Source organism: Carettochelys insculpta, chromosome 4 (assembly GCF_033958435.1).
Source record: "Carettochelys insculpta isolate YL-2023 chromosome 4, ASM3395843v1, whole genome shotgun sequence".
Classification (NCBI taxonomy): domain Eukaryota; kingdom Metazoa; phylum Chordata; order Testudines; family Carettochelyidae; genus Carettochelys; species Carettochelys insculpta.
This window is the reverse complement of record NC_134140.1, coordinates 50,180,706-50,194,071: the sequence shown is the minus strand read 5'-3', so window position 1 is coordinate 50,194,071 and position 13,366 is coordinate 50,180,706. Positions and strand designations below refer to the sequence as shown.

The 13,366-nt window shown below is 42.3% G+C and overlaps 1 protein-coding gene across 1 annotated transcript in view; it reads left to right on the top strand.

The window, feature by feature from the left end:
* Window positions 1-4,072: 4,072 nt before the first annotated feature.
* The window catches only part of CHIC2 (cysteine rich hydrophobic domain 2), a 30,681-nt gene continuing 21,387 nt past the window's right edge, over window positions 4,073-13,366 (top strand). The window contains exon 1 of the mRNA XM_074992787.1: window positions 4,073-4,265. Within this exon, the coding sequence (XP_074848888.1) occupies window positions 4,147-4,265 (119 nt within the window). The 5' untranslated portion in view covers window positions 4,073-4,146. The remainder of the gene's footprint in view (window positions 4,266-13,366) is intronic.

Genomic DNA, 13,366 nt, shown 5'->3' with positions numbered 1-13,366 from the left:
GGGAAATCATAAATGATTATAGAGATCACACTAACTAAACATCTATATTCATGCTGACTTCATTTTTTGTAACCCAAGCTTGTTGTTTTAACCTATTGAAGAATGGTGTCCCAAAGTTGTGCCATAAATGCTGTTTCCAGATGTTCTATTTTGCTCAGAAGGGAAGCCCCTTCTCATTTGCATTATCAAGTGACTGTTTCATTTTGACATACTTTATAGTGCTTGCAAAATTGTAGCCTAGTTCTGATGTAGGACAGTTGCAGAATCTGTGCAACTGCTCCATTTATTATGTGTCAGACAGAGTTTTTGGTGTCATAAATGAATGACTTTTGTCATCCTGGAACACCTGTTTCCCATGATATGTACAGGCTAGACAGAAAACATAAAGAGATTGCAGAAATCAGAAAAAAATTAACTGCATTTGAACAACTACTTTTAGTACTGTTGACACTCACGAAATTTAAAGAATGTGTAGCACAAGGAACGTAGACAATAAGAGCGTTTAGTTGCTTTAGGTGTCTCTGCACACGGTTGTACCATCTCAACATATTGCTGGCATTGAGTATAATTGTCAGCAGCAATTACATGTCTAAACCTAAGATGTTTATCACTGCGAGTACACAGTCAGCAAGACTTGCACCCGTATGAGTTTCTAGCTGTTCAAATCCAACGAATTATTCTACAGTTTACTCCTCTGAACTGGTAAATCTACTGATCAAAATGCAAAAAATATGGTGTTGAATCCACAATAATAGAAAAAATATTAGGCTTTTTGTAGATCTGCAACTATTTTTTAGAAAACTTTCTGGCTCATCAAATCTATGAACTCTTCACAAGTAGTTGATGACAAAGAAGAGGTATTTGCTTTACCCTCTGTCCCAGTTTAGTGATATGAGCCACAAAAATTAATCAAATTGACCAATACACTCCAAAATCCCCACATTATTACCATTATGTGGTGACACTAGCAGCTCGTCATTGTTATGGAATGTGAGTCTGCACTCTCTTAAGAACTGCTACAACATGCTTACAGACATCCCTCCAGTATTGACTCTGCCTGAAACTGCTGAGCTAGGTCTGAATCAACTCTACCAGTTCCCTTTGCATGCCATATCCATGCCAGCATACAATTTCAGTGATCTAAGTTTTTCTCATGTTCAGAAAGACACTCAGTGTGTTTCTAATTCCTGAATCATTCAATAACGGCACGTTTTCTCAGAATTTTGTAGTAAGTATTTTCAGAAAAAAAGTGAATAAGCCAGTGTCATATAACAGATTCACTGTGCATCTGAGAACATCTTCAGACAGCAAATGCATCTTCACTTCAGGCACCCAAGCACAGGCGGAAAATATTTTAATATTTTTATTTTGACAGACAGCTGGACCCTCGTCAACTAAAAACTCCTGAAAAATTTTTCATTGTTATTCCACAATGCAGGATCACTGCTAAACCTATTTGCTTATATTGCATTTGTCTCATCAACATAATTCAGTCCTAACTTGCCAGCTTCCCAGAGATCCTGATCTATTCTTTCCTACTCTTGAAGGCCACAATCTCTGCTGCCATTCAGAATGTCTGCTGAATCAACCTTGTCTTTGCCCACTTTTCTCCCTACCCTCTTTTCTTGAAGTACTAATTTATTGTATTGTTTGTAGTTCACTTCTTTAACCACCTTTTGTCATTTCAGCTCTTTCCTAGCTCTGCCATTCAAGTAATGCTGATTGATATTATGGATTTCATATGCAAATATAGTGGCAGTAAGATTATTTTTGTTTTACTGACCATTCTAAGGGTGCTGCAGTCATCTGACAATCATGGATCAAGTCATTTACATATTGCAACAGGCATTGTCTGAAAAGACAAACTTATGTTAAATGTTTCAGATGTAATTAGTTATAGTAAGGGAATGTGGGCAGTTTTCTTGGTTTTTTTAATTCTGAGTTTATTGTAATGACATCCTCAGTTCCATCTTCAAAGCACAATTTACTCTCCTGCTTCATGTGGGACTTGGTCATGTTGGAGATGAGTGACAATTTTACCTAATTTATCTGGGTGGAGTGCCAAGAATCTGTGTTGTGTGATGTCCCTTTCATCAGGCTCTCCAAGGCTATGAAACTTCATGGTTTGGGGCATGAGTCAACCTCCAACTGTCACCTCCATTTGGGAATCCTATAAACGCATGTTCCTCAAATCAGACCACAGGAGGGTGGAGAGGGGTGATGGTCCCCAGAGCAAGGGGCTTGGGATGGGAATTTGGGGCACAGCAGGGTGGACAGGATTCCCCCCCTTTTCCCTTGGCACTGTCACCTGCTTCCAGAAGTGGATTAAGAGGAGGTCCTGGACCCAAAAATATTTGGACACTTACATCTCCACCATCATAGGGCCTCTGCTTCTCCCTCTCCCCTAAACTCCCCGCCCCAGGCCTGGTCAGCAACTGGGACCATGGTAAGAGTTCCCCAGGGAGTCAGGACCACAACTGGGAACCTTGCACCCTCCTCTGGTTCTGGGTGGCAGACCTTGGGAGGCAGGGGCATGGGCTGCTCTCAGGCACCCCTGTCCCTTGTCCAGGGTAGGTAGCGACTTCCTGGGTGGCTCTTATCAGAACCTTGGACAGCAGACCCCAAACTGTGGTGTGCTCTCACCTACAGGGGTACAGATGAATGTGCCTGGGTCTGGGCAGGGAGCCAAGGCTAGTCCTACTGATACACAAAATAAACAGCTGCATAGCACACCATGAAATGTGGGACACCAAACCACCCCCGAATTTTGTGGTGCCCTAGGCGGCTGCATATGTGGCAGTGCCAGCTCTGGTGGCCAGCCCCACACCTGGCTGGCCCCCAACAAGCTTTACGCAGATGCCACTCACCGTTTCCGATTTGGACGAGGAGGAAACCACTGCTCATCTTTAGTTGGCTGGATGGCTGCCCTTGCTCCTCCCCCAGTCTGCAGCTTGTGCCACTTGCCGCTATCCATGCCTCCCACCTCTCCCTTTTCAGGTCAGCCTCCCTGCCCTGCCCTGTCCCGCCCCACCCCCTGCAGCTCCGTACCTGCTCCCCCAGTTCTTGCCTGCACAGCCCTTGAGTGTATCCCCCACCCAATGGGGCACGTGTGCATGCATGCAAATGCTTGGGCTGTGTAGGGCACCAGATTTGGTAAGGAAGGCCCTTCCCCACTCTCCAGCCCCAGGCATAGTTCTGTTCCTGTACACAGCCCTGCTCCTGTCCACGCTCCAGCAGCACCTCTGGTCCCACTCCCACGTCGATAGGCACAGAACGTAGGTGTAAGGGGATGCTGCCATTTGACGTCACAGCTGCCGTGCCTGCACGTCTGCCGCCTGGAGTCACGGCTACCCTCCCTGCCAGGTAAGAGAGGGACTCTGGGCCTAGAGGACCTATCTGGCTTCTTTTGGCTCCGGATGTCCCAACTATTTTGAAAACTGGACATTTGTCTCATTTGCACTTGCCACCTGGTCACCAATGTATCGCCAACTGCTCACCCGCTGGCAAGCGCAAAAGGTGCAAATGCCCCGTGTGGCCAAAGAAGCACAGAGGGGGATGAGCAGCAGGTCTGGGCAGCATCCTGGGGGCTGGGCGAGGGGAGTCCTGGGCCAGCTCTGAGTGGGGGAGGAGGGGGGCTCAGACCGACTTCCTGGGCGGGTGGCTGGGCCAGCTCCAGTCAGGGGAGGGCGGGGAACGCACTCGCCCAGCCAGGCTCCAGCTTGCAGCCCGGCAGCACCTTAGGGAAGAGGAGGAGGATGTGGACAAGGAGCAGCTGGGGGCGGGGCCACGACTTAGCCAGACCTGAGCTCCTGCACCAACCCCCGCCCGACGGGCACAGGCGGCACTGCCCTGCTGCTCCCCACCTCCCAGCCCGGAGCGCCCGGCCCGGGCCCCCAGCGAGGCCTGAGAAACGACGGGCCGCGCGTCGCCCCCGCTCAGTTATCGCGATGCCGCGGCGTAGGTGGCGGCGCCGTTGCCGTGGTTCCCTGGGCGGGGCGGCGCTGGGGCTAGCGCCGGCGCCGCGGCCCGGATGTTGTTGTTCCTCTCCCCCTCCCCGGATAATGACGGTCGCTTCCTGCCCCTAAGCAGTACCGACGCCGGCGGAGCCCGGCCGCTCCTGGTCCGGACGCAGAGCGCGGCGCGGCCATGGCGGATTTCGACGAGATCTACGAGGAGGAGGAGGACGAGGAGCGGGCGCTGGAGGAGCAGCTGCTGAAGTACTCGCCCGACCCGGTGGTGGTGCGCGGCTCCGGCCATGTCACCGTGTAAGGGCCGGGCCGGGCCGAGCCGCGCCGCGCCGGGGGGAAGGGAGCGCGGCCCGGGGTGGGCAGGCCGCGGGCACCGGGGTGCGGGCCGATTGCGGCGAGCCTGTGGCCCAGCCGGGGAGCGGCAGAACTGTGCGCTACCCAGCCCCTGCGTTGGGAGCCGGAGCGGCCCTGGGGGTGCCTCGTGGGGGGGTTGCGGTGCCGGCTGGCTGGGGAGGGCCTGGCGGGAAGCTCCCCGGGAGAGCGGGCCGCCCCACTGCCGCCAGGATCCCCTCTGCGAGTCTGCCTTTAACTTCCACTACAGCAGGACGGGGACGGGGTGTGGCTCCTCCCTCCCCGTCCCCGTCCCCGTCCCCTGCGCGGGGGGCACCTGTGTCGGGTCCCCTGCGCCGTAGCTTGTGGTTTGGACCGTTGTAAAGAGATCCGTGCTCTGGGCTAGAAATGTTCCCAGCCAGAGCGCTTGGGGGGACACTGCGGGTAACCAGCAGCCCTGGGTTGTGACTAACAGAGGTATGCAACGCATTAAAGCCAGCCATGAGCTGGCAGGAAGTGAGACGTTTCACAACTAGTTGTTTTTTTTGTTTTGTTTGTTTGTTAACAAGAACATAATCTATAGTCCTGGAGTTATTTGTTCTTCTGTTAGTCTGAGCATCCTCCTTTATCGAGGGCCAGTGGCCTGTTGTGCTTTGAAAAATCTTCCTAAATGAGAGCAGCCAGCCAGTCTGACTAGCACACCCAAAACAATGGCATTAGCTTTTGGTACGTGAGGAGGGTGACTGGGCCGTGTTGTTATTTTGGGCTAGGTGTCAATGAGTGTCTGGTGGTGACTCTGAGTGTACTTAATATCCAGTAACTTCACAGGCTTCCTTGTTTTGTGTGATCTATTAGGAAGTCAGTTTAAAAATAATGTAATGCGCAGATGTAGTGGAAATTGTTACACTTTGAAAAAATTGCAAAAGATAACATGGAGCAGCACAAACTTCTTCATGTTGTATTCACTGCTGAACTGGTCTGGATTTGAGGCAGCTGCCTAGAAGTTAAAGGCCCTGTATTCTATCAGTCTCTCTGGGGTAGACGTGTTAGTCTGTGCTTTCACAAAGTAAAAAAGCAATCCTGTAGCACTTTAAAGACTAACAGTTTTATTTATTAGGTAGTGAGCTTTCGTGGGTAAGATGCAGTAGCCTTAGTCTTTAATGTGCTACAGGACTGCTTGTTTGTTTTCTGTATTCTATTGTTGTGTGATGCGGAGCTGTTCAAGATACAGGTGGTATTGATATTGATGGTAGTGTGGTAACTTTTCATGAATAATGTTGTGCATGTCAGGGAGAGTATTGATACGGAAAGTCAGATTGATTTGCTGTATGATGAGAAGTAAATTTGCATAAGGTCTCTAATCTGTGGTGGAGAAGTTAGGGATTGAGAATATGTTGAAAGGAAAGGTATGATTTGATTTATTTGTAGGTCAGTTTAAATACAGCACTGGTGGTTACCACCCAATGGCACATGAGAAATAATCTATTTCTGAGTAAGAGTACTGGCAGTACTCTTTTGGCCATGCCAGAGCTCCTGTACCTGTCGTACAAATTAGAATTCCTTTTAAGTGAAAACAATTCATACGAACAGTTGGCAGGAATGTTAACATTGAACCAGATTCCTTCTGTGAGTCACTTATTTTGAGTGGTATTCATCTAGTTTATGTATCCTACCCAATTTTAAATAAGGTCTAAATGTCCTCTGCCACCCATTTTTTCCCCTCTCTTCACCCCGCATTACATCTATTTAATGTAATTTCATGACATCTGAGAGACTGAGCATTCCTTGTGGAGTCTTTCACTTCTAAAGAAATTGCAACAGATTTGTAACTTTTACTTCTGTATAATCATATTTCCTTAAATAAGGACTTTGACATTGGAAGTAAATTTCAAAAATATTTGGAATAAACTACTAAAACTATTTTTCAGCTAGATTTTTATTACAGAATTTACTTACAAAATATTCTTCTTCCTTACACATGTACAGAAATGTGCATTTTAGAGGCCTGGAACATTTTATCACAATGCTAGCAAGCAAGAACAACATTTATTTTCCTCTCATTCTGCAGTTTTAAAAAAGTTGCCGACTGTATTTGTATTTAAATAAAGAGTGCCTCCTTCGTAGTCTAGTGCAGGGGTCGATAACCTTTGTGAGGCGGAGTGCCGAAATTTGACCTTTTGATCTCTACATACAGTCTGAGTGCCGGTTACACTTTTTAAAGTCACTAATAGTCCTACTTACTATAGCTTCATTAATAAATAAGTTGCGGAGCTTTACTCTTCAGGTGATGGTTGGTAACATTAGCTGGTCTTTTGTGAATTCTCAGGAGGCATGGCTCTGAGCAAGCTGCCAGCTGTTTGGGGGAGGAGGGGTGAGGCTGAGCTACATGCTTTGGGTACCAATGAAGATCGGCTGGACGCTCTTGGCACCTGTGCCGGGGGTTGCTGACCACTGATCTGTTGTCAGATCCTTTCTGATCTTACACTGGAGTTTTAGTATTGAATTTGTATTATCAGTCATTTCATGACTACAGATTAATGTTACAAAGACTTGAACGTCATCCAACAGGAGGAGAAAATGGGGTTATGGTTGAGAGGGTCTTTAGTAAAAAAAAAAAAAAAAAAAAAAAAACTTTTTTAAAAAAATAGCAGTGGGAATGCAGGTGAATACTGTCCAAATAAAATGCTTAATGCAGAGGTAATTATTTTTGTCAAGATCCAGACTCCAGAGAAAATATTTTTTTTAATTTTTGTATGAAGTGAATGAAAATATTTTGTGATCCATTGAAAAGCATTTAGTGGTTCAGATTTGGCCTGTGATCCACCTCTTGACTACTTCTGGTTTAATGTCAAAATTCGGGCTGTTAGTTGCTGTTAACTCATCTGATTAACTAAAAAAAGGTGATTAATCACACTGCTAAATAACAGAATACCAACTGAAAATGTTTGTTGAGGTTTTCTGTATTTTCACTACTGACTTCAGTTATAGCTCAGACTACGAAGTGTACAGTGCTCACTCTGCAGTATCTCTTTTACTACAAATATTTGCACTAAAATATTAAAATATTAAATATTATTAATAAAGAAATAATATTATGAATAAAATATTTGCATTAAATATTAATAAAATATTAATATTTTATTAACATGATTTGTCAGCTATTCTTAAGGTCATGCGTACAAGTGCTGAAGTGCAGTCTCTTCATCCTGAAAGCGTAACTTACAAATGTGAATTTATTTATTTTTTGGTTACCTAATTGTAGTCAAAAGTAAAACAATGTAAAACTTTAGAGCCCACAGGTCTACTCAGTCCTACGTCTTGTTCTGCAAATCTCTAGAACAAGCAATTTTGTTTGCACTGTTGGGAGACATTGCTGCCTGCTTCTTATTTAAAGTGTCACCAGAAAGTGAGAATGGGTGTTTCATAGCTGGTATTGCTAATTTATTATAGATGTGATGAACATTCATATGCCCTTTTGTGCTTCAGCTAGCATTCTAAGGGACATACTTCTGTGCTGATGACACTCTCCAAAAATGCATTAATTAAATTTGTGACTGAACTACTTGTGGCAGAATTGTGTGTCTACCTGCTCTGTTTTACCTGCATTCTGCCATGTTATAGCAGTCTCAGATGATGACCCAGCACATTTTCATTTTAAGAATGTTTTCACAGTAGATTTGACAAAATGCAAAGAAGGTACCAATGTGAGATTTCTAAAGATAGCTACAGCACTCAATGAAGTTTTAACAATCTAAAGTGCCATACAAAATCAAAGAGGAAGGAGATGACACATGCTTTTAAAAGTCTTAAAAGTACAGCACTATGCTGTGGAAACTGCAGAACCTGAACCACCAGAAATCACCCTTCTATTGGTGGCATCTGACTCAGATGATGAAAATGACTGAGTTGGTTGAAATTGCTTTGAATCATTACCAAGCAGAATCGATCATCAACGTAGATATGTTCTGTGGAATGGTGGTTGAAGTATGAAGGGACATATGAATCTTTAGCACATCTGGCACATATCTTGCAATATCATTTACAACAGTGCTATGTGAGTGCCTTTTATCACTTTCAGATAACATTATAAAGAAGTAGCAGGTAGTAGTATCTCCTGCAAATTGTAATCAAATTTCTCTGAGTTATCGGCTGAATAAGAAGTAGGACTGAGTGGACTTTTAAGGTCTAAAGTTTTACATTTTGTTTTATTTTTGAATGTTGTTTTTTAATATTTGGAAGTTTAATTTTCACAATAAAGAGTTTGCACAGCAGTACCTGTATGAGGTGAATTGGAATGTGTTTTTGTTCTTTCGGTGCAGATATTTGTAATAAAATATAAATATGAAGGGAGCACGTCCAAAAATTTTAAAGTAAATGGTATTTTATTATTGTTTAACAACGCAATCACAATTTTGGATCATGGAATTAATTGCCATTAATTTTTTGATTACTTGACAACCCTCATATAAAGACTTTTCCAAGTTTGCTTTCTAAACTAAGTTCTATATTAAAACAAGCTAGAACACTGTGCGTAATAGCACAAATAGAGTTAGAAGTTTGAGTCTCTTGTCATTTAAAAACTATTTTTCCCATTTCATTTAAGCATATAGTTTTCAGTGTGCGTGACCAGAAGAGGATAGGATCTGCCCTATCCTCTTCCATTCTGGCTTTGGCCCCTTGACCCCCCCTACTTTCCTCCCCTGTGTTTGCAGGGCATATGCTCCTTCTGTTTGCCCTCCTCCCCTGGTTGCCTCTGAGTGGCAGGGCTGAAACCCTGATGTCGGCAGACAGCTTGAACACATGGGCAGAGCTGAGGGCGAAGTTGCCTTCTCAAAATTGTAGTGCCTTATCCAGCATGGGGCGGTGCTGGGGGCAGCTCTGACCCCTGATTCCTCCTCTCCCACGGGAAGCCAGAGCCAGGCTGTCTGGGACAGCTGCTCCTCTGGCTGGTGGTGCGTGGAGTGGGCAGCCATGGCATTCCCCTATCTGCTGCTTCTCAGCTCCCAGCCCCCTTAGACTGCTCTCTCAGCTGGTCAGAGAGCGCCCCAAAAGATCCCCCGGAGAAGAGCTACAAGCACCCAGCCCCATACAGGTGGGTCAAGGGATGGAGATTGTGCACTCTCCCTGGATCCTACTGTGCAGAGCTAGCTTGAGCCCATGCTAGCCCCATGCCTCCAACAGAATTCACACTATACCTGTGTCCAAGGGTTCCCATCTTTGGCCTGGAGCCTGGCGTCCCCACTCCTCTTCTGAGCCCTGGATGGTTTTTTTTTTTTTTTAGCATATGGGGCAGGGCTCAGAAGGAGAAAGGTTAATAACCTTTCATGTAGAGGATAAGTTGTTATTGCTATCATTTACTCAGTCTGCTTAAATGTCTGTATAGTGAAGCTAGAGGTTCCAAATCTGTTGAAGGCACAATGATGCCACAAGACGGGATTTCTATTCTTACATAGGGGGAAAAAAAATTGAAGAACATTGAGGTTGCAAATTCATGTGCTCAGAAGTTAGAAAATGCAGAATTAGTTATGCTTTTGATGTTAATTCCCCTTGTGCATGTGCACAATAATAATGGCTAGTCATATGATCACATACTATTTTTTCCACAGCTTCACTCACTGCAGATGACGGAAGACACTCATCAAATGAGCTGCTGTTACATATTTTGCTTTCCAGTTGTTCAGAGTGGCCACTGTTGAATTGAGGATGATGTAGGAACACAATGTAACTTGCTCTCTTTTTGTTTTGTGTTTATACAGCAGCTAGCACAAAGAGGTTTGGTCCATGACAAAAGAGATTTGGTCCTCCTATATACTACAAGAATTCAAATGATAAATAAGTTGAAAACATATTGAGTTAGAGCAGAATATTGTTTTGGGTTTTATTTTTATTTTTGAGACTAAAAATGTAGCTTAGAGTCTCTCTTCCTTCTATATATTTCTTAACGTAGATGCTAAAAAGAAGCTCATCATGCAACTCCTTTTAAGATGGATTTTTTAAAAAAAAAATCAGTTTAAATGAGATGTTTGTATTTTTTAAAATACATTAAATGTGTGGTAAAATTAATGGAGGTTAAATTCACTAATTTATAATTATGTAAGCACATTGAGAGTGGTTGTATTCTGTACTGTATATATGGGGGGAAAAAATCAAAATTTGCGCTAAATTTACTTAAATTTTGAGAAGCTGATCAGTATGGAGAAAGAAAAATTAGATTTTCATTGCCAATCAGTGCACAAAAACCTGTCTTTCAATCCCAGTTTATATAAATAACAGAGAATCATTTTACCGAAACTTGTTTTTTTTTCTTTTTTTCTTTGGTTTTTAATTATATACTACATCAGCAAGTTTCAGTACAGTTCAATGTTTTGTTTTTAACTTTGGCTGATGAAAACTGTGTTCTGAGGAAGGCAAAATCCAACTGATAATCTGTACTGACGAATGCAGTTTAGTTATGTTTATCTGTTACAGGTGAATAGTATTAACCATTTAAAACAAAACGAAAAAGCCACAAGTATGTGACAATGCAGGAGCATGGAGTATCTTTTTAAATAATGTCACCTAATAAAAGCAACACATTTTGCATGATAGTTGTACCTTTCTGATTTAATAATAAAGCTTACGTTACAGAGCACCAGTCGTGGCTCCATAGTTAAAGTTGAGTCTACTTTTGCACTTAATGTAGGTATTCACATATCTAGGATGAATGCAGGATATCCTTCCTGATATTACAGTATTGCTGTTCAAATACCAAATAAATTTTCAAGTACATCAGTTTATTTCTGAGTTAAAACTAATTAAAATGCATTCTCCAGGAAATATAAAATTCTGCAGTAAACCATTTTGTCCCAAATTATCTAGCAGAAGAAAGACTTCAGATGTATACACTTAACTCAGCAAATGCTTGTGAATAGACTACATGTGATTAAATTAAGCATCAGTCAGGCTAGATTAAAGAACCATCAAATTTTTTAAAATAAAAAATCCAATTTTGAAATCAGATTTTTAAATTTAAATTATTTTTAAATCCTGCTTAAATAAAATATGACCTTATGACAGTCTTTATTAAAGTATCACTTCACTGTAATCTATTGTAATCATTTAAATGGAAATTTTAAAAATAATATTCAAACAGCACATGTTTTCTGCCAAAGTTTTAAAGTCAAACCATTGAACTAAAGAACGTCAAAGTCAGTGGCTAAGGATTTGACATCAGTGTTCGTTGAAGGGTTGACCCATTTCTGTTTATTCAACTCTTTCAGTTCAATGACTCGTTCACGGGTGGGCAACCAAAATAGCCAGAAGAGCCGTTTTTTCCAGTTTGGTAAAAAACTTAATAATTCAGGAGCTGCAATGCATGTGAATACAAGATGGTCCTTAATAAGTATCATCAAACTGTATTTTTTGTAACCCCTATTTTAAGAACAGTGCACACATGGGCTGTGTCTACACTAAGACAAACCTTCGAAATGGCCATACAAATGGCCAAATCGAAGAATAGTAATGAGACGCTGAATTGAATATTCAGCACCGCATTAGTATTAGCATGCTTCCGGCTGTGGCACTTTGAAAGCGCTGCTTCCGAACACATGCAGCTTGGTGCAGCTACAAGGGGATCCTTTTTGAAAGGACGCTGCACATTTTGAAATCCCCTTATTCTCCTGATGTGTGGGATCCTTTCGAAAAGGACCCTCATGTAACTTAGCCGAGCCGTGCGCGTTTGAAAGCAGCACTTTTGAAGCACCCCAGCTGGAAGTGTGCTAATGCTAATGAGGCATTGAATATTCAGTTCAGCACCTCATTAGTATTCTTCGATTTGGCCATTAACATGGCCACGTCGAAGGTTTGTCTTAGTGTAGACACAGCCATAATGATTTGTAATGTGATACATGTTTGTTGCAGGACATTCACAAACATTTTACATATTCTATTTCCTCACACTTTACATGTGTGTTTGTATCACTGTCTTCCTGACTTTCACTCTTGAACCTTCTCTCTGGGGACCCTGGGGGGGTGTGATCCAACACTTTGAGATCACATATTGTTTGCTAGTTAGATATGAGTTGTTCATTTTCGGGTTTTTAGACGTTCACCATATATCAAAAATAATCAGGAGGTTTTTTTGTTTACTTTGCAATTATAGTGTTGGGAGCCACAAATAAGTCCTTAAAGAGCCTCAGGCTTGTAGACCCCTGAACTAGCTAATTCAAATTTGAAAACTGGGACTTAAAAAAATCGAAGGGGGCTTTCTCTATCAATCTATGAATAAAAACAAAGTGTTAGAATATGAGGTCTATGAAAGCTATAATCTTGTAGGTAATGGTGACCAGAAACAATCAGTTCAGTACATTGACTACAGATAATACTTACTTTGTTTGATAAACCAGTTTTAAATGCAAAAGTTGTTCTGGTAAACCCTTTTTCTTGTATCCAGTACATTTAAAGGAACTTTATTTCATTGTCAAAAAATATTTTTTGAATTTAACTGAATTAATTTTTCTATCCAAGCACAGCTTGATGCAAATCACAAATGTGTTTTTAAAAAAAGGGGGTAAAGGGGAGAAATGTTTAACTCACCATTTTCTAACACAGAAAAAAATAAAAATCAAGAATTTGAATAAATGTTTAAACTATATAATTGTTCAGATGTGCATATAGTGTATCTTTCTGGTTAACAAAATAAGAAATTTAATGTAAAGGCTGTATTTACTGGAAAGTCAGCGTGTTTTGATGGCTACCAATCAGTGGGAATCAACCACCCTGGGAGCTACTAAGCTGTATTACTGATGTTTGTTGTACCTGTTTATGTCTATATCTGTATAAAGTTATAATAATTACACATTCAAGCTTTATTAAAAGAACATAAGGTTGCAAAGTCAAGTGTTCAAAAGTTATGACAAGCCAAAATTAAGGCTGCCTGTGTAACCTTGATTTCAGCCCCCTTGTGTGTATGCATTACAAGAGTCTTTAATTACGTGATCACATACTGTTTTTGACTCCTGCCTCATTCTGTGCATGTGATGAGCCTGCTTTTGGGATGAATCAGGATTGTGTAGACTAGAAGATTTGTT